General features: G+C 41.2%; 1 protein-coding gene across 1 annotated transcript in view; it reads right to left on the bottom strand.

Moving 5' to 3' along the window:
• The window catches only part of LOC124619662 (lon protease homolog 2, peroxisomal-like), a 108822-nt gene that overhangs the window by 21339 nt on the left and 66206 nt on the right, over positions 1-21277 (bottom strand). The window contains exons 8-12 of the mRNA XM_047146193.1: positions 16905-17086; positions 4726-4873; positions 4430-4636; positions 4238-4346; positions 3953-4113 (exon numbers count right to left, since the gene is read on the bottom strand). Coding sequence (XP_047002149.1) covers positions 3953-4113; positions 4238-4346; positions 4430-4636; positions 4726-4873; positions 16905-17086 — 807 coding nt within the window. The remainder of the gene's footprint in view (positions 1-3952; positions 4114-4237; positions 4347-4429; positions 4637-4725; positions 4874-16904; positions 17087-21277) is intronic.

Genomic DNA, 21277 nt, shown 5'->3' with positions numbered 1-21277 from the left:
ATATGTCAATACTGCACTTGACAACGAGAATAATTTCTCGAAACATGCTATGCTCAGTATGAAAAAAAAATTATATGACTGGCACTGTGTTAAAACAAAAAACATTTGAGCAATGTAAAGTGAATGATGGTGTTAACTAGCCCTACAAGTGGCCAAACACTGACACACGCTTAATATGTTACCAGAATCAAACTCTCTCTCTGCAGTGGAGTGTGTGCTGATATGAAACTTCCTGGCAGATTAAAACTGTGTGCCAGACTCAGACTCAAACTTGGTCCCAAGTTCGAGTCTCGATCTGGCACACAGTTTTAATCTGCCTGGAAGTTTCACGCTAAAAATGGTTTGACTAAGGTGTCACAATGATCACAACAATCACGAAACTGCATTTGTGCAGTAGAGACAGTTTGGAAAGGGTTGTAATTGGTTGTGAAATATTTATTCGAACAAACCTAGTTACTCCTATCAGCCATCATGCCAAGTAGAGCTTGGCAGTGGTGAGAGAGATGGCATGAATTGTTCCAATATTTACACATTTACTAGTTCGAGTCCGCTGAGTAGAGTGCCCTGGTGTCAAGAAACTTAACCAAATAATGTATGTAAACACTACTAGACGACCAACATAATGCCAGCAACATTTTTTCCTCCACGAACATTTTTTTTGGTAATGTGTAAATTGTGGGAAAATTATAAATATGTTGATGCAAAATCAGGTGCAATTTAACATTGTGGACATAGAAAATTTGACAGGAACGATAAAAAAATTTCATAAACAGCGGGAAAACATTAATTCCAGGAACATAAAAGTGGGGTTATCTGTATTAGGAACTTCTTTGTGAAGATGTTGTCATGAGTGTAGCCTTATATGGAAGTGGTCAATTAGCAGTTCAGGCATGAAGGGAATAGAAGCTTTTGAAATGTGGTGCTACAAAAGAATACTGAGTGTTATACAAGTGGATCATGTCACTAATGAGAAGGTGCTGAATCGAATCAAGAGAAAAATCAATTCATAGCACATCTCAATTAAACAAACAAATAGGTTGATAGGACACATTTTGATGCACCAAGGAACTGTCAATTTGGCAATGGAGGGAACTGTGGAGGGTAAAAATTATATAGGGAAACAAAAGCTCAAATACAGTAAGCAGGTTCACATAGATGTTGGTTGCAATAGTTATGCAGAGATGAATGGACTTAGATGCAACAGACTACATGGAGAGCTGGAGCAAACCAATCTTTTGACTGAAGACCACACAGGGTGTATACGTGGACAGGGAAAAAAAAATTCCTGGACTTTTCCTGGATTTCCCAGTTAAAAATACACTTTCTCCTGGGTGACAATACAATTCCGTGTTAAGTGACAGTATACCTTTCCTCAGCACAGTAAAACTCATCAATCCTTTGAATGTTTATGGTTTTATATACTGGATTAGAATTTCCCGGCACCTTAGAAAACGAAAATCAGGGGGGAAAAACACTTTCTGACAGACCTTTGATGTGCAGCAACATGTACTCTGCATATTTTCGTATTACGAAGGTATAAATTTGAATTCCACCAAACACCGCATGTTACTTTCCGAAACATTGAAATCGAGATTGCGATGCGCTTTTGTAAGACAGTCATAGCTCATGTCACGTGATCCTGCCAGCTAATGGCAGCATAGGACACGTGATGTAGTAAGCCAATAGCAAGATCACTTTTCAGTAGCGCGAACACACAAATAAGAAAAGTTAATGGTTTAAATTAATATACATAGCATTCACATATAATATTGGTCTCTAAGATTAATAAGCTGGAAGAGAAGCTAAGCTTCCACATATAACGTTGATCTTTTTTGTGTGTGTGACACTTCAAGATACACCACACAAATGTGCCAGTAAAATTTTTAATAACGACGTAAATGTCTGATCCGGGCTCAAAATTCTTCTAAATGGTCGCCCTCAAAGAGTTGATTTTTAAATGAGAGTCAAACACTTTGTGATTAAAGAAATTCATCGTACATTCTTGCACATAGTTCATCTTGCGTAAAAGGAAATCTGCTTTGAATGGAACGCTTTTCAAACCACTAAGCCCATATGTTCATATGTGTAAAACATTAAAAGATCTTACATATGTTATAAAAGAAACAAGACATCAAATGATACTTCAAGATCGTCGGAATTTCGTGAACCATACTAAAATGTATAATTCAGCTTAAAATGCACATTCGTTTGTAAATTTTCTTGGAGTACCAGTACTGTATTATCTCATGTTTGGTTCTTTATTATGGCATAATGCCATACGTGCACTTGAAATGTAGCAAAAGTTGAAACTAGACAATAGTGTGAAATTAAACACTTCGTTTCAAATAAATTGACTGCCTCAGCAGACAAGACTAATTTTAAGCCCAATCTCTTTACTTCATTGTTCTGTAAGGTGATTATGCTAATAACATATTTTAGCCTTCTGTAATTATGCGAACATATTTTAATTCATTTGATAGCTCCTGGCTATAAAAATCCCTTTTGTTAACATTTAACGTGAAAGCAATAAATGAAGATGAAACAACAAAATCACTGAACGTAAACACAGATCATGTGGAGACTCCCCACCTCAACTCAGACTGCTCTGTGCATCAGCCCCAGATTTACTATATTTCCGAACCGGGGCAATATTAAGTAGTGGCACCCAGCCACACTTCTGTAACCAGAAGTGTGAGAAGGTATTACTCATACGCGACTCAACTGCGCATGTTCAAGAGCGCGCCCGCAACAGCTCAAACGAATCTAATTTAAACAGTTGTCACGTCACACTCATCGGAGGCAATTTGTTGTTATAAAGCATTGCATAGTCTTCCTAAAACCTTTGACACACTTTGCTGTTGGCAGACGCTTGTATGAACACTGTTTTATTGTTGTATACGGCGCATTTCCTTTGCAACTTAAGTTTTCTTTTCGTTTTTCTTTTCTCTCGTTCATGTTTTGTTGCTGCAGTATTATTCTGCACTAGCGGGATACAGTAATATCCTTTGTTAGAGTATTGGTTCTTACCATTCAGGAGGACGACGGTTCAATCCCGCGTCCGGCCATCCTGATTTAGGTTTTCCATGATTTCCCTAAATCGCTTCAGGCAAATGCCGGGATGGTTCCTTTCAAAGGGCACGGCCGACTTCCTTCCCCATCCTTCCCTAATCCGATGAGACCGATGACCTCGATGTCTGGTCTCCTTCCCCAAAACAACTAACCAACCAATCTTACCAGTAAAAATCACAAAAATTTAACTGAAAACTAAAACAATGAGAAATTCCCAGAATTCTAAACAATTCCCAAGTTTTTCCCAGTTTTTTCCTGGATGAAAAAATTCCCGAGTTTTTCCGGGGTCTCCCGGTTGTCCCGGGTCGTATACACCCTGCCACAACAAGAACTTACCTTCTGCAGGCAAAATATCAGTACTGGCAATAGGATTATACAAAAATACATGACACTAACCTAGTTTTAGGAACTGATAGTTTCCTTCTTGAGGAAGAGAGAGAAACAGGTTGGTGGAAATTGAGAAGGAAGGACAGATCACAGATTGTAGGATGAGAGGGAAACACCTGTTTTGAGGATAGTGGGAGACAAACATCTGTCGATACAGAGCACTAGGAAATACCAGAAGAGTAATTACTACACTTCTTAATGCATTTACTCTTTAAGAATATTTTCCATCACAACAGGCAAAGTAAGTAATAACATCTCTTACCTCCTGCTGTCAATGGAATATTAAATTTTAAAAAGGACAACTTTATAGGTTTTCAAAATAGTAAACATCAAATTTGATGTTACACATACTTAGACTATTACGCCCTAATGAAATAGAAAAAAAATACATCTCAAATTTTGTCCAGCAGACAAACTGATCAGCATTCATGAACATCCTTTGTTTATTTATACAATTAACAACACAATATACTGTCAACAAAAATTCTAAACTCACTCCCAAAATTTCCTCCACTGATGCCTCGGTCAAAACAACAGGTAATTTCAGTGGCTTCGTTGCATTTTTTGATTCAACAACCATCACTGCAACAGCTCGGCACAGGGCACCTATCTTCCGTTCCAGTGTTCTTACACCTGCTTCACGTGTGTAGTCAGAAACTGCAAAGAGTTAACATTATTTTCTTTACAATTGCACGAATATGATATTTACTAAACGATTATTTTTTTATTCGAGAAAGTTACATTTTTTTCTTAATTCATATTCAAAGATAATATTACATACTCAAGAACTTGAAGCTTTCATCTGGAATTTGCAAATGTTCTTTTGTCAGTCCATGGAGTTCCAGCTGTTTTGGGAAAAGGTGCCTTGTAGCAATATGAAGTTTCTCTTCCTGTAAACGTCAGGATCATAATGAAGTTGGGAACTAACATCACAAATGAGTGCATAAACAACTAAAAAGTTGAACCCAAATACCTGTGTGTAGCCTGGTATGTGTATCACCTCCATACGGTCGAGTAATGCTGGAGGTATTGTTTTCGTGGTGTTGGCTGTTGCAATGAACATCACTTTTGATAAATCAAACGGAACATTTAAGTAATGATCGACAAATGTACAGTTCTGCTCAGGATCAAGCACCTCCAGTAAGGCAGCTGCTGGGTCTCCATTTACAGCACTTGTTCCCTGCATGAAAATAAGTATCATTATTATTATATACAATTACAAAGTTTTTACATAATTGCCAACTTTATTCACTCTTATTCAAGACATACCAGCTTGTCTACTTCATCCAACAGAAAAACTGGATTATTCACCCCAACATTTTTAAGTCCTTGTATTATACGTCCTGGCATAGCCCCAATATATGTGCGCCTGTGTCCTCTGATATCAGACTGGTTGCTCACACCACCCAATGAAATCCTACAATCATAGACATACCCAGAGTATAGACACAGGAAATGGCATACTATAATAATTACATAATATAATGTGACAAACAGGCTGTGAAGAATAAAAACAGAGAGAACAGTAATCAGGTGTCAATATCAACATCTCAACTGGCTCTACAAAACAGTAGTGCTTCGACAGCGTGTGTAGATCAGTGTTATGTACGCCGTGAAAACGTAACCGTCGATGACGCCACATTTATATACAAGAAAGTAAACCCACAAGTGAATAAAGAAGCCTCAACAGTGGACAAAGTTCAGTGCTTGATAAACAGTGATAATTCAAACAACAAAAACAGTGCATCTAAATTGTAGTAGACGGCAACACGTGCACACAAAACACGCGTGGTTGCGTAAGAAAAAGTTCCGATAGCGTACGTAAACAAACACAACGTAAAAATAACGTAAAAATATTTGGAGACAGTCATGCTCGCAATATTTCGACATGCATGTCGAACTCTGCTCAAGATGGTTCGTGTATATCAGCAATTGTTAAACCAGGAGCAAAATTTGTGAATGTGGTAGAAGACATACACACAGAATGTGCTAAATTCACGGAAAATGACTGCGTTGCGATAACCGCAGGAGCAAACGATGTTTATTGCAACAAGGCCAGCACTTTCATTAAAAAGCTACTCGTATTGCTGCAGTTATTACAGCATACAAACATAATACTAACAACTGTGCCCACGAGATATGACCTGGCAGATTGGTCTTGTGTGAACAGAGAAATTTGCCTAACAAATAGTAAACTGAACACTTTTGCACTAAGTTTACGAATGTGACACTACTGGATACAGACAGGTGTGAGAGACACTGCTTCACAAAGCATGGACTACATCTAAATCAGTTTGGCAAAAATAAACTAGCAGCAGACATTGGAAAAGCTTTTCATGAAATAATAGGCCTAAACAATGACGATCATGAAAGCAGACCAGTCATAGCCCTAACTAACGAGGGAAACTAGTGAGCTAGGCCAACTCTAGCAGGATTTGGTCCAGTAACAAAAATCTGCAACAAGTAATTAATACACAAACGAAAGTTCACTCAAACAGCAATACAATTAAAGACAAACAAAAGTTAACAGTGTTTCTTCAGAACATAAGAGGCCTATACTGCAAGCTGGATCAGTTCACAGCAAATATAGAAGACACAAAAGGTATAAACAGTGCCCACATTCTGTGTCTAACAGAACACCACATCACTGCTGGTACTGAAGTGGTCCCTATTCCCAACTATGTTCTGGCAACGTCGTATTGCAGGAACTATATGGACAAACGAGGAGTAGCTGTATATGTAAAAAACAATGTCTTGTTCACGGCAATAGATGTACAAAGGTTCTGCTTTGAGCTACATTTTGAAGTATGTGCTATAGAGGTGCTAGACACTGTCTCCAGATTAACAGTTGTGGCAGTTTACAGGGCACCATCTGGTAATTTTAAAGTGTTTGTTAAACAATTAGATACTGTTTTGTTGTACTTAAGTAGAAAAAATAGGGGCATGGCAGTTGTTGGGGATTTTAACATAGATTTCTTGGTTAATTCTCCCTGCAGGGTGGAGTTTGAAAATCTCATGTGCACGTACAACCTTGTTCCCGTGGTTAGCTCGCCCACCAGAACCACAACCTCTTCCAGTACTCTCATTGATAACGTTTTTGTTGATCAGAGTAAAGTCAACCATATTAATATTGAAATGGTTATAAATGGTCTGTCTGACCATGACGGACAACGAGTTACTTTCAACAGCTTGGGAATTCCTCTGAGTGACACCTCACTTAGATGGAAAACAGTAAGGAAAATAAGTGAGGAAGCTATTCAAACGTTCAGATCATGTCTTCAGCATACTGACTGGACACCTGTTTACCTAGCAGAAACTGCTAATTCAAAATACAATTTATTCACAAATGAGATAGCAGGTACCTTTGAAAGTGTATTTCCAAAAAAAGTCATACAGAGTCCAACCTGCTAGGTCTGCAAAACAACCATGGCTCACTAAGGGCATCATAGCTTCCTGTCAGAGAAAAAGACAACTCTACATAGCATCAAAGACTTCTAACAACCCTGCTCAGCTAAAACATTATAAACTCTACTGTAAAATTCTTGCCAAAGTAATTCAAAACTCTAAAAGTATGTGTATAGCATCTGAAATTACTAATTCTGAAAATAAAATTAAAACAATCTGGAATGTGATAAAGAGAGAAGCAGGGACTGTAAACTACACCAAAGACAAAAATATTGTTTTAACTGTTGACAACTCAGAGATAACTAATAGTGAGGAAATTGCTGAAATCTTTAACCAACATTTTTTAATTGTTCCAACACAGATAGGTTGCCATGGCTCTGTAGATAAAGCTGCCTGTATAATGAAAAATAATTTTCCAGAACCTTTCAGTCAAATAAGTGTGCTTCCCATTACTGCCAATGAAATCAAAAAAATCATACAGTCTTTGAAAAATAAACATTCTGCTGGTATCGACGATATTTCAAGCAAGCTGTTGAAGGCTTGCTATAGTGAAGTGGCCGAAGTTTTGACTCACATCTGCAACACATCCATGCAACAAGGAGTGTTTCCAGACAGAATGAAATACTCTGTTGTCAGGCCCCTGTACAAGCAGGGGGTGCTACAAATGTGTCAAACTATCGCCCTATCTCTCTATTAACAACATTTTCAAAAGTCCTAGAAAAAGCTCTGTACAACAGGATTGTGGCACACCTTGGCGACCTGAACATCATTAACAGTCAGCAGTTTGGTTTTCAAAAGGGAGTTTCAATAGATAACACAATTTTCTCATTCACAAATGATGTTCTAGAGTCTATAAACAGCAAGAGGCTGCCAATTGGTGTCTTATGCGACCTATCAAAGGCGTTCGACTGTGTAGATCACCAGATACTCTTCAAGAAGGCCTGTCATTATGGAATTACAGGACCTGTAGGGAACTGGTTAAAATCGTACCTCGAAAATAGAAAGCAGAAGATTATTCTAGATCTTTCAGATAGTGTATCACAATATATAGTGGACTCTGAGTGGGGAATTGTGCAGCATGGAGTGCCACAGGGATCAGTGCTTGGGCACTTGCTGTTCCTCATATATGTTAATGACCTGCCTTTATCCATCAATAAGCAGTGTAAATTTACAATGTTCGCTGATGATACGACCATTGTGGTGGATGTGTCAACTACTGACTTAGAATCCGAGGTCAATGATATCCTTAAAGAAGTTCTGGGTTGGTTTAGTATTAACTCCTTTTCAATAAACCTGAAAAAAAAAAAACAATTTTATCCAGTTCCAGACAACCCACAAAAACCCAAAAGAAATAGTTATCACACAGAATGATCAGGCGATAAAGCAAGTGTACTTATCAAAAGTCCTAGGCGTATACGTGGACAGTAGGCTGAACTGGGAACATCACATTCTACAAACACTAAAACGGCTGACGTCGGCAACATTTGCTTTACGAATTTTGTCACGCTTCAATGACATTACCATCTCAAAGTCAGCTTACTTTGGCTATTTTCATTCAGTCATATGTTATGGCATCATCTTCTGGGGCAATACACCTGCCGCAAAGAAAATCCTCACAGCACAAAAGAGAGCAATAAGAATCATTTGTGGTGTACCCCCACAAACCTCATGTCGAAATCTTTTTAAATGACTTGAAATACTGACAGCAACATCTCAGTACATATATTCACTGATGTGCTTCATAATAAATAACCCCACTCTGTATGAAACGAATTGCCTACATCATGAACATACCACCAGAAGAAAAGAGGATTTCCACTGTGAGTTAAAGAACTTGACACTTATTCAGAAAGGGGTAAAGTACGCTGGAACGAAAATTTTCAATTCCCTACCCAACAGCATCAAAAGTATAAGGAGTAGTACATCAGTATTTAAACGTAGCTTGAAAAATTATTTACTTGAGACCTCCCTTTATTCACTAGAGGAATCCTTTCAGAGAAATAAGTAAAACCCAGATTGTAAAGATGTTTTTTAAATTTTTTGACACTGTTTACTGTTAAACTAATGTAATAATGCCCTAATGTAAAAATTCCTGTCACTTTTAAACCCAAAGTGGGAAGTTTTGATTACTGTTCAAGGTTAAAATAAATGCAATAATGCCCTAAATATGAAACTGCTATCTTCACATATATGTTGACTAGTTTTTAAGCTAATAAGTATGACTTCTGTGCACTGTTATTAATACTATAACAATGTCTTTATTCTATGTATTTTATTATGTATATTGACACGTTCCACATCTGAGTGACTTGCTCACATGTACAGATCTATGGAACAAGTACATAAATAAATAAAATAAATAAATAAATAAACATGCAGTTGAAAGCAGTCTCACACACAGAGGACAGCATATCACTGCCCAATGTGGGTAGTACATGAACACGCCTTTTGACAGTGTGCTGTCATTAAACAATGTTGACACAGCCTAATTATTTAACTTGGTGCTCATCCCTCTGCATGTCGATTACTCAATTAATCTGCTGGAATGCTCTAATGATAACAGCCACTGAAGTACCTGATTCACGTTGCTGGATCTCATTTGGACTGACTGTTATTATGCTATTGATGACTTGCTGTGAACTGCTACTTCAGTATGGTAACTATACCAACTTCATATGCTTTCTTACGTGTAGTCACACTGTCTTTTGCATGTTTTAAATTAATGATGGCCCATTCTCAACATTTCACACAGAAGGACCATAAAGACAGCATTGTGGAACATCAAGATGATAAACACATTTAAAAAGGAATCTTAAGCATATTTACCTCACCCCCCTCCCCCTTTCTCTAGGCTTATCATACTTGGTACCACCTTCCTACATGTCAGCATGGCAACAGAAGGTGAGAACAAATGCAGTGTATGTTTTAATAAATGATCTGCAGATAATTTCCTTATTTTAACCCTCGAGCAAGTGTGCCTATATATAAAGTGTGCCATTCACAAATAATATCATTTTGCACCAGTCCATCACTTTTTTCATGATTCCAAGCCCATACCTATTTCTTTCTTATTGCTTCAGCTGACACAGTAATAAGTTGTGTTGTCATACATCCAAGCAGCAGTAGTAATATACAATACACACCAAGTTAGGAGAGAAAAAATTTACGATCTGTGCAAGAAAATGGCACAGATTATGAGCTAGCAGCACAAACACACAATGAGGCAGGTGTCTACGAGATAATTAGTAATCAAACAAGCAGCTGGCTGGGATCTGATGCAACTGCACTGTTTAATGCTTCGAGTGCATTATTACTGAGGGGTAACACCCGTCTGTGACAACAATGTGATATAATGAAAGCTTATTTCATTACAGTTCAAGTAAACAGTGCTTTAGCTCATATTAAGTGTGTTTATTTTATCATTATTTAGTTACATAAAGATTAAACTATGATTTTGCTAATATATGTTTACCTTGATAACATAAAGACAGCTATTCCTTAGATGTGCACAAAGTATGCCACAGATCCGCTCGTGTTATTGAAAACAGCATGCTACTCAAGGATTAAACTCTAATTCCTTCTTGTGCATCATGTCCACATTCTGGATCAAATGATACAAGGTCTAATTTTCTTTGCCGAAGTTTTATCTCCTTTTTTATCTGTTAGGCTGTGAGTGTGAGACAGACAAAGACACATATTGGACCAAAATTACTTGGAACTGAGAAAAACACAGTCTTTCTTTGGTTACAGGACCAACTAAATAATACATTGCAGCAGGTTTATAGTAAAATTAGGCCCTCTTTATTTTTTTTTCCTAGCATTTATTTCATTTAAATGTTTTATTTTCTATATGGACTATCATGCAACTGAAGGCGAAACAATTTTTACTCTTCTGGTTCTCTGACTACCCGATATGTTCTCTGTGCATATTGTCATTCTGTAATAATGACACCATCAGCCCCAAGTTTTTGCTTTGCATTGGAAGCAGTAAATGTACATGGATTTTCTTCCTTTTCCTGAATTTGAAGGAAACAAAGTCATGAATGAAAGGCAGTTTCCCATCCTGCATGTTTTTATTTTATACAGTTTTTCAATAATTGAATCTTTTGCTTCTAAATGATGTGTTTATCACCATCAACAGTAAACAGTATTTATATAACCTTTCGACCTCTTTTAAGCAGATGTACAAACATACTCTCTCTCTCTCTCTCTCTCTCTCTCTCTCTCTCTCTCTCTCTCTCTCTAACACACACACACACACACACACACACACACACACACACACACATACCTGTGGCTGTGGTGCCCCATCGATTATCAGTAGCAATTGCCTGAGAATATGGAGGTGGGTCGTGCATAGGGAAGGATGCATGAGGTGAGGATCAGGTAACAGGACAATGTAAGGCAGGTCTTTTGACTCAGTGGCTGCACACGGAGATGAAAGGAGTTCAGAATCTATGTCTTAGAAGAGCCAGAGAGAAGGAGGGGGGAGGTGAGGAGAAAGGACATAAAGATAGGAGGAGATGGAGATGAGGAGGGAGATGCGAGAAAAGAGTGGGGTGAAAAAGGGGTGGAGATGGGAATGAGATGGGGAGAGAGGTGGAGGGGGAGAGGAAGGCAGGAGGGGGTGGAGGGTGAACGAGGTGTGGAGGGGGGAGGGAGAAGGGTGTGGAAGGAGAGAGAGAGAGAGGATGCCCACATGGGGGGGGAGGGGGAGAAAGTGTGGTGTCACTGCCAGACACCACACTTGCTAGGTGGTAGCCTTTAAATCGGCCGCAGTCCGTTAGTATACGTCGGACCCGCGTGTCGCCACTGTCAGTGATTGCAGACCGAGCGCCGCCACACGGCAGGTCTAGAGAGACTTCCTAGCACTCGCCCCAGTTGTACAGCCGACTTTGCTAGCGATGGTTCACTGACAAATTACGCTCTCATTTGCCGAGACGATAGTTAGCATAGCCTTCAGCTACGTCATTTGCTACGACCTAGCAAGGCGCCTTTATCATTTGCTATTTATCTTGTGATGCATGTACCGTCAGACCGATGTTCACCAATTATGGATTAAAGTTAAGTATTCCAACAGATACGTACTACACTCCTGGAAATTGAAATAAGAACACTGTGAATTCATTGTCCCAGGAAGGGGAAACGTTATTGACACATTCCTGGGGTCAGATACATCACATGATCACACTGACAGAACCACAGGCACATACACACAGGCAACAGAGCATGCACAATGTCGGCACTAGTACAGTGTATATCCAGCTTTCGCAGCAATGCAGGCTGCTATTCTCCCATGGAGACGATCCTAGAGATGCTGGATGTAGTCCTGTGGAATGGCTTGCCATGCCATTTCCACCTGGCGCCTCAGTTGGACCAGCGTACGTGCTGGACGTGCAGACCGCGTGAGACGACGCTTCATCCAGTCCCAAACATGCTCAATGGGGGACAGATCCGGAGATCTTGCTGGCCAGGGTAGTTGACTTACACCTTCTAGAGCACGTTGGGTGGCACGGGATACATGCGGACGTGCATTGTCCTGTTGGAACAGCAAGTTCCCTTGCCGGTCTAGGAATGGTAGAACGATGGGTTCGATGACGGTTTGGATGTACCGTGCACTATTCAGTGTCCCCTCGACGATCACCAGTGGTGTACGGCCAGTGTAGGAGATCGCTCCCAACACCATGATGCCGGGTGTTGGCCCTGTGTGCCTCGGTCGTATGCAGTCCTGATTGTGGCGCTCACCTGCACGGCGCCAAACACGCATACGACCATCATTGGCACCAAGGCAGAAGCGACTCTCATCGCTGAAGACGACACGTCTCCAATCGTCCCTCCATTCACGCCTGTCGCGACACCACTGGAGGTGGGCTGCACGATGGTGGGGCGTGAGCGGAAGACGGCCTAACGGTGTGCGGGACCGTAGCCCAGCTTCATGGAGACGGTTGCGAATGGTCCTCGCCGATACCCCAGGAGCAACAGTGTCCCTAATTTGCTGGGAAGTGGCGGTGCGGTCCCCTACGGCACTGCGTAGGATCCTACGGTCTTGGCGTGCATCCGTGCGTCGCTGCGGTCCGGTCCCTGGTCGACGGGCACGTGCACCTTCCGCCGACCACTGGCGACAACATCGATGTACTGTGGAGACCTCACGCCCCACGTGTTGAGCAATTCGGCGGTACGTCCACCCGGCCTCCCGCATGCCCACTATACGCCCTCGCTCAAAGTCCGTCAACTGCACATACGGTTCACGTCCACGCTGTCGCAGCATGCTACCAGTGTTAAAGACTGCGATGGAGCTCCGTATGCCACGGCACACTGGCTGACACTGACGGCGGCGGTGCACAAATGCTGCGCAGCTAGCGCCATTCGACGGCCAACACCGCGGTTCCTGGTGTGTCCGCTGTGCTGTGCGTGTGATCATTGCTTGTACAGCCCTCTCGCAGTGTCCGGAGCAAGTATGGTGGGTCTGACACACCGGTGTCAATGTGTTCTTTTTTCCATTTCCAGGAGTGTATTTTTGCTACTCTCATATCCCTTTAACTGTTCCAGACCTCACACCAGCCTGCATGAGCTTAAACGCATGCCTTTCGGCTACCCATCACAGTGGATTGGCTGTCTTGCCAGTCCACAACAGAAAGAGTCGTGGGAGAAGGCAATATTCAACCTGGACAGGAAAGGAATGGTGTAGACAGAAGAGAGAAGGCTAAAAGGGAAAGATAAGGTGAGGCAATGAGAAACAGGTTAGTGGAGGGTTAGTCCAGGGGGACTGCAAGGTGAGAAACCTTGCTGAAACATCCATATTAGTATGCAAAGTACCCTCCATGTACCTCAAAGCAGGCACTGGCTTTGGTATGCAGACAAACATGAAGGTGACCAATACAGTCTGGAGATATGTTATTCCACTTCTACCCAATCTGTTCCCCTAGCTCTGTGAGAGTTGTACGTGGACAAGAAGCATGAGTCACTTGTTGTCCTGTCATGAGCCAAACGTACTCGAATGGTGGTAAGTCTTACAATCGCACAAGCAGGGAAGCTGCTGTTCGTTTGCAGAGCACACTGAGTTTCACATACAGCTTGTGAACGAGCATTATCCCATTGGAACAGCACATCACCTTCCTATTATAAGAACAGCAGAACAACTGGTCTAACAGCATTCTGCATGTATCAAGTGCTGGTTAGTGTTCCCCACCCAAAGAGCAAAGGTGAATGAGGGTTGTATCTCATCATATCCCAGACCATATGGCCTGGGGAAGGATCTATGTGTCTCAGACTAATGCACTTTTCGAGATAGCACTCACCAGGTCCACGTCATCAGTGCAAACAACCATCACTTGCGTACAGGTAGAATTTAATTTCAGACTGAAGAACATGGTTCATCAGTCCATCCTCCAATTGATCCTCTGATGGAACCAGTCAAGCAGTGGAGGGAGGGAGGAGGCAGACAAGAGTTTAACAGCCTGCTGACGTTGAGGCCCTCAGAGATGGAGCACAAGCTCTTAGTGTTTCACTTGTGGGCAAGGAACCAGCCATGCTCTCTCAAAGGAACCATTCCAGCATTTGCACACTCCGCATCCAGAGACAGATTTGAATGTTCGTCTTCCTGAACTAGCAGTTCAGTGTGCTAATCACTGTGCCACCTACATCGGTCAATGCCGTGGTGAAAGTGGAAGACAGGACAGAGGTGTGTGTGCAAGTAACTGGTTCATAACATTTTGTTGATACTTATGAGGCCACATCTGGTCTTGTATGTACAGTGGAAACTACATGCTCTGCCACTGCTGCCCTTACAAACAACACACTTGGCAGGAGACTGCTACATGGACATCCACAATCTTGTCTGAGTGGAAAGCCCTCACCTGTCCACTGCTGCCAGCATCACTGCACAACTGACATTCCATCTTCAACATCTGTGGTAATTCTCCAAAATGATATTCTGCCACTTGTAGGCCACAAGTTGACCCCCTCAATCTTGCTAAATTAATTGCAGGAAGCACATGTGCACTGTTGTGAGATGGTTGCTTGCTCTACATGTCTGCACCATGCTTAGCCTTTTGGCTGTAAGCACATCCTTTAAAATGGTGTACACAGGTGGCCCTCTGGTAGCTAGGCCACAATGTGATTTGCTGGTGAAGGACACGGATATCATTATCAGTACACCCACCATCCCCCAGGTGGTATATTCTGTCATCAGATCAAAAGTGACATCATTTTTCCAGGTGTTGTAATTTTTTTATGGCAGTGTATCTTTTACTACTAATCATCAGTGATCCAGGTAAATGGCATTATCTCTGTTCCATGTATGGGCAAATTAAAATTAAGATGCATGTCCAATGAGCAGTAGTACCAGCTCCACATCGGTAAACTTTTCTTCAAATTGAATCGCTCTCAAAATGATATTTTTTATAAATAATTTATGTTGGACCATTTACTTATCTTGAAAATTAAATTACCTAATAATCAAAGCTAAGTGCATATTTGCACTCAACGAGAACATCTGGTAGTGTACTTGTCCATTCCACTACCCACATTATAAACACCAACACTTGCAATGACAACAAAAGTAGATGATAAATCTGCCTTCTTCGTTTTCTTAAGTATGACTGTCAGTGGATTGGCAAGCCATTGCATCCAGTCACCACCACCATACCAGTTAATTTCTGATATCAGATCCAGTGTCTTTCCCTTTATAATCTTCTTCAACTAATTTTTTGAGTCTTTATGTGTGTATGTATACTTTTTTTTTTCTCTGGACTCACTTAAGGTGAGTTAGGTTAACAGGCCTTTCCAGAATACATATACACGTTTTCACATTTTCTGTGATAGTGAAAAATCTGTCTGAATACTTATGGAACTGTTCTCATGAAGACCATCTGCTATTCTTCCACCTTTTTCTCTTAGCACCTCTTTCCTGAGTATAACCCATTTTTATGGGAAAAAGTTGACATTTGTGTTTCTTGAAAAATTTTACAGGGCTGTTACCATAAGCTAATTTAGTTTGATTCACAATCCTTTACAATGATAAATACTCTCCATTGGTTTTTGTTGGAATAAATCAGCAAACAGATCAGCTGTTACCCTCAGTTATCACTGGATAGCATACACTTTCACTAGGTATCTAAGTATGGCGAGCTCCTCATTATCCATATTATTATAGACAAGAGATTCCATGGATAATTGAAAGATACAGATAATCCAAAATACATATTCTTAATGGAAACTGCTACTTTTGTACTTATATAATACGCTGTTACATGTAGCCATTAAAGCCCACAGCATTATTTACATGTCACTTATCTGAAACAACAGTTGGGAATTAATGACTTTTAGCTCCAAGTTAAAGGGCTAAGCAAACATTTAGATAATAAACTGGCTGTAGATAGATTAGGAGGTCATGTTCATATATTTAAAAAAAGGTAACATGGGAAACAATGAAAAATATTTCAGGGATGTCTGGCAATGAGACTGTGGCCTGCTACGTCTTCAGGAAGTAAAGCATGAGTAGTGTGCACAGTAGTGTATTCTAAACAAAAACATTATCTAATTATGACAGAAGACTTCAGGATTCTTTCTTCTTCTTTTTCCATAAGTCATCAAACTATGTACAGATAATCCACAAACTTGATAACTGGGAGCTCACTCTATAACTATTTGCTGTCTGCTAATTTCTCAGTCCAACATTTAGTAAGTGCAAGTTCAAAGAAAGTCTCCTCACTGCATTGTACATCATATGTAATTTTATTTAAAGTATGCTGTTAGCCTTGTTACTTCATAGCATGCTTCAAGAGGAAGACTATGACAACCTCAGTAATCAGGAAAATGATCTATATGCCACAATCCTTCATTTCATTCTTTGTCGCATCCAATTTACTGCACCTAACTGCATGTTACCTTGTTTAGAATGAATAACTGAGCAGGAAAACATACTTCAAACTACAGTCCGGTAGAGAAAATTACCACATGCGACCCACAGATTAACTATAACTAATAAGCACAGCCTTAAGAGATTACTGAAACAGGAAATGACAGACAGACAACATGCTCACCGATGAAAACTGCGTCCAAGGGAATGTGCAATGGATCTGCCAACACTGGTTTTCCCAACCCCTGGAGGTCCAACAAAGCACAGCAATGGTCCCCGCAGCCCATCTCTCAGCTGCCGGACTGCCAAGTGCTCCAGGACACGACGCTTCAGTCTTGCGAGTCCATAATGGTCAGCATCCAAATCCTGCACGCAAAAAAGTATAAATATTGAACTGGGAAAGACAATAAAATTTTCAAGTATACACTGATGAGCCAAAACATTATGACCACCTGCTTAATAGCTGGTTTCTCCGCCTTTTGAATGAAATATATCACTGATCCGGCACATCAGGCTCCAACAGTTTGTTGGCAGGTTTGTGGCATTAGATGGCTATGCATATAATTCGCATACATAACAGGCTGCTAATTTGCATACACAGTAATGGTGCTCAATAGTGACCCTGATGAGTTCCACAGGATTTACATCAGACCAATTTGGTTGCCGAAACATCAACGCGACTTCTCTATAATGCTTCTCAAACCACAGTAGCATGGTTCTGGCTGCAAGATACAGACAATTATATTGCTGAAAGATGAATCACCATCGAGGAAAACATCAAGCATGAAGGGATGCAGGTGGTTCACAGCTGTCAGTGTGCCTTCAATTACTACCACAGATCCCACGGAGGTGCAGGAGAATGTCTCCCATAGCATAATACTGCTCCCACCATCCTGTATCCATAGTGAACTGCACATTTCAAGACACCGTTCACATCAATGACGGCGTCTGTGGAGACAACCATCGACCTAGTGCAGCAAAAATGTGATTCACCCAAAGAGCTGACATCTCCATTGACTGATGGTCAAATCCTGATGGTTCTGTGCCCATGCAATCGTAATTGGTGATTTTGTTGGGTCAACATGTGAATACATAAGGGTGGTCTGCTGTGGAGCTGAATGTTCAACAATGTATGATGAACGCTGAACTCTAAAACACTTGTGTGTGTACCAGCACTGTGCTCTTTTGGCAGAGTTGGCACATGTCACCATCTATCCCAGTTTTCAGAGCAGACAAGCCTCCGAACCCAAAATTCTGTGAAGAGCCGCCAACATCCAGCCATATGGTGCGTAGTGGAAGTTTCACTGTCCTACCTCTTTTCATAGATGCTCATGAAAGTAACATTCAAGATACTCATTCACAGGCTCTGAGTAATAATAATCTGCCTGGTGCCAAAGTTGCTTATCTCAATGGATTTCTCCCAACTGCAGCCCATATCTTCACTAGGGGGATCCCTCATCCACGTCTGCTACATTTACATACTTTCATTACCATGTCATGTGCCTGCAATGCCACCAAGTGGCATCCAACATCATGTTGGGCAGTGGTCATAATGTTTTGGCTTATCAGTGTACATCTTGTTTTCAGTGTGCTGGTGAACCCTGAAGATCGGTTCAAAGATCACATTGCTTTTAGGAACAGTTTTATTGCTTCCTTCGATGTGATGACTGACACCCAAATAAGTTATAGGAGGTCCTATATTTTGATGTTGGATACAAACTACAATGCTACTCCACTTTGTTCCAGATACACAAAACAGTACCATGGGTGAAAGTTTCATGGCAGATCAGAAGAATGCCTGGGATCAACTGGAGAACAAACACTGAACCTTTGATTATGGAGATGATTGCTTACCAATGGACTTTGCAACACATTATACACACTACCATTATTTTAGACCAAACTTTCATTCATTTTGACAGAGTAAAGGACAACTCCATAGAAGATCAGAAATTCTTTACATCAGATCACGAAATAACGAAATTACAGTTGAGTACAGGTTTATTCACAAGTTTCTCCCATGTTTCAGAGGATGCCATGTGGAAACTACAAGACATACAGCAAAATGACCCATATCAGTTGATAGAGCATCTCTCCAAGTTTCAGTTCATAGTACACGCCATGGCATAGATGCAGAACGAGCCATTAGGGGGCAGACGTGTCAGAACATTACATATTTGGAGGAATGCATGCATTTTGTGTCTTTGAAGTCACTAAATTTAAGTCAAATGTTATGGTTCTCTGATGATTTCACACCATATATCGGATAAAAGCTTAAACGGATAAAACAATCCATGTTCTGTGAGACTGGCTGCTCATGTGGTGCGAAGACAACAGGCCAGCCGGAATCATGTGCAGGGAAGGAGATGCATGTGCGGGAATTATTCATTGGGAGCCAGAAGAAATAAATTACACACACAAGCAGAAAACTGCAGATACTGGAGTCAACTGTCTGACACAACTGCATGTAGAACCATACCGGCAGCAGTTGTTACATGTGCTGATAGTTCGGTACAATGATCTTCATTCTGACAGTTGTAATGACTTTCGATGACAACTGGAGGAAGATGGATATTTGTTTTCAGTAACAAAACCATATTTCATGTGCCTAGAAAGAAAATCAGGTGTTACGGTCATAGAATATCTACACTACATCATGGAACACACTGATGATTCACATAAAGTTAACATCTTTTGTGCCATGTCCCCTTCAAAAGTTTATGGACCATTTTTATTTGCATGGGAAACTGTGACTCATTTTGTGCACCTGGGCATTCTGCAGCAATGGCATATTCCACAATTATAGTAAGACAATGGAGATCTAATTTTGCAACAAGGTTGTGCCCCATCAGTCTTTCTTTCTAATGGTCTAGATTACCTCAATGCCCAACTGTCTCAGCACTGGATTGGGCATGTTTCTCACAATGACTTCAGTGGCCCCCCACAGTTCCCTAACTTAACCCTGTGTAATTTCTCCTTTAGAGGTTATGTCAAAGATAATGTGTTCCTGCCTCCATTGCCACTTGATTCTGAAGAGTTGCAAGGAAGGACAATTAAGCGGTCACAATATCGACCATGACATGTTGGGATGTGTGTGACAAAAATTTGACTACTGTATTGACTTTTGCCATGTCACAACAGGTACCCATACTGAGCACCTGCAGTGTCGGTTAAAAACTTGTGTGCAAGCTAGGGTGGGGAGGGGGAGGGATAAAAGAGTAGGGGTGGTGGACAGTGAAGGGCTGCAGGTTAGACAGAGGGCAGGGGAGAGGTGGGGAGGATGGGGTAGCAGAAAAGGAGGGAAGTAAAACGACTGGGTGCGATGGTGGAATGAGGGCTGTGTAATGGTTGAATGAGAACAGGGAAGGTGCTGGATAGGTGAGGACAGTGACCAATAAAGTTTGAAGCCAGGAGCGTTACGAGAATGTAGGATATATTGCAGGGAAAGTTCGCACGTGCACAATTCAAAAAAGCTCGTGTTGGTGGGAAGGATCCACATGGGACAGGCTGTGAAGCAGTCATTGAAATGGAGGATGACATCTTTGGCAGCAAGCTCAGCACCAAGGTGGTCCACTTGTTTCTTGACCACAGTTTGTTGGTGGGCATTCATGCGGACAAACATCTTTAGTGGTTGTCATGCCTACATAGAATGCAGCACAGTGGTTGCAGCTCAGCTTGTAGATCACATGACTGTTTTCACATGTAGCTCTGCCTTTGATGGGATAGGTGATGTTCATGATCGGACTGGAGTAGGTGGTGGTGGGAGGATGTATGGGGCAGGTCTTGTATCTAGTTCTATTAGTTGTTAGTCATTGTCCTCACCCATCCACCCCCTTCCCTGTTCCCATTTCAGCACTACACAGCCCTCATTCCACCATTGCACCCAATCTTTTTACTTCTCTCCTTTTCTGCTACCCCGTCCTCCCCACCTCTCCCTCCCCTGCCCTCCGTCTAACCTGCAGCACTTCACTGTCCGCTACCTATACCGTACTCTCTCTCCTCCTCCCCGCCCCAGCCTCCTCCTTACCCCCACCCAGTCGCCACTTCCATCATGCACTGATGCACTGGTGCTGCTGCACACAGTGTGGTTTCAGTTCCATGAAAATACAGTTGAATGTGCGAGTTGTGTTTGCATGAGTGTGTGTGTGTGTGTGTGTGTGTGTGTGTGTGTGTGTGTGTGTGTGTGTGTCGTCTATTTTTGACAAATTCCTTACTGGCTGAAAGCTTTATTTGTGATAGTCTTTTTGTTGCGACTACCTGCGACTCAGTAACTCCATTATTCGGAGAGTGGCAACTTTCCTTTTCATAATACTATTACATTCCCACCTGGATTTTCCATTGTTTTATTTTAGTTTTCATGTACTCATCTTCTGAAACCCCGGGGCACTTACGAATAACCATCCATACACATATAAAATGATCACATTTCAAGTGAAAGGCAAACACCAAACTTTCTGGACTTGATATACCTGTATATGTTAAAGCATGAAAAGGCCTGGACCAACTGAACTGAACAAGAATTAAAAGAGTCACCCACAATTTCAGACCAAGAGAGAA

This window comes from Schistocerca americana, chromosome 6, assembly GCF_021461395.2.
Source record: "Schistocerca americana isolate TAMUIC-IGC-003095 chromosome 6, iqSchAmer2.1, whole genome shotgun sequence".
NCBI classification, from domain to species: Eukaryota; Metazoa; Arthropoda; class Insecta; order Orthoptera; family Acrididae; genus Schistocerca; species Schistocerca americana.
The sequence above is the reverse complement of the archived record's forward strand: the minus strand, read 5'-3'. Positions and strand labels throughout refer to the sequence as shown.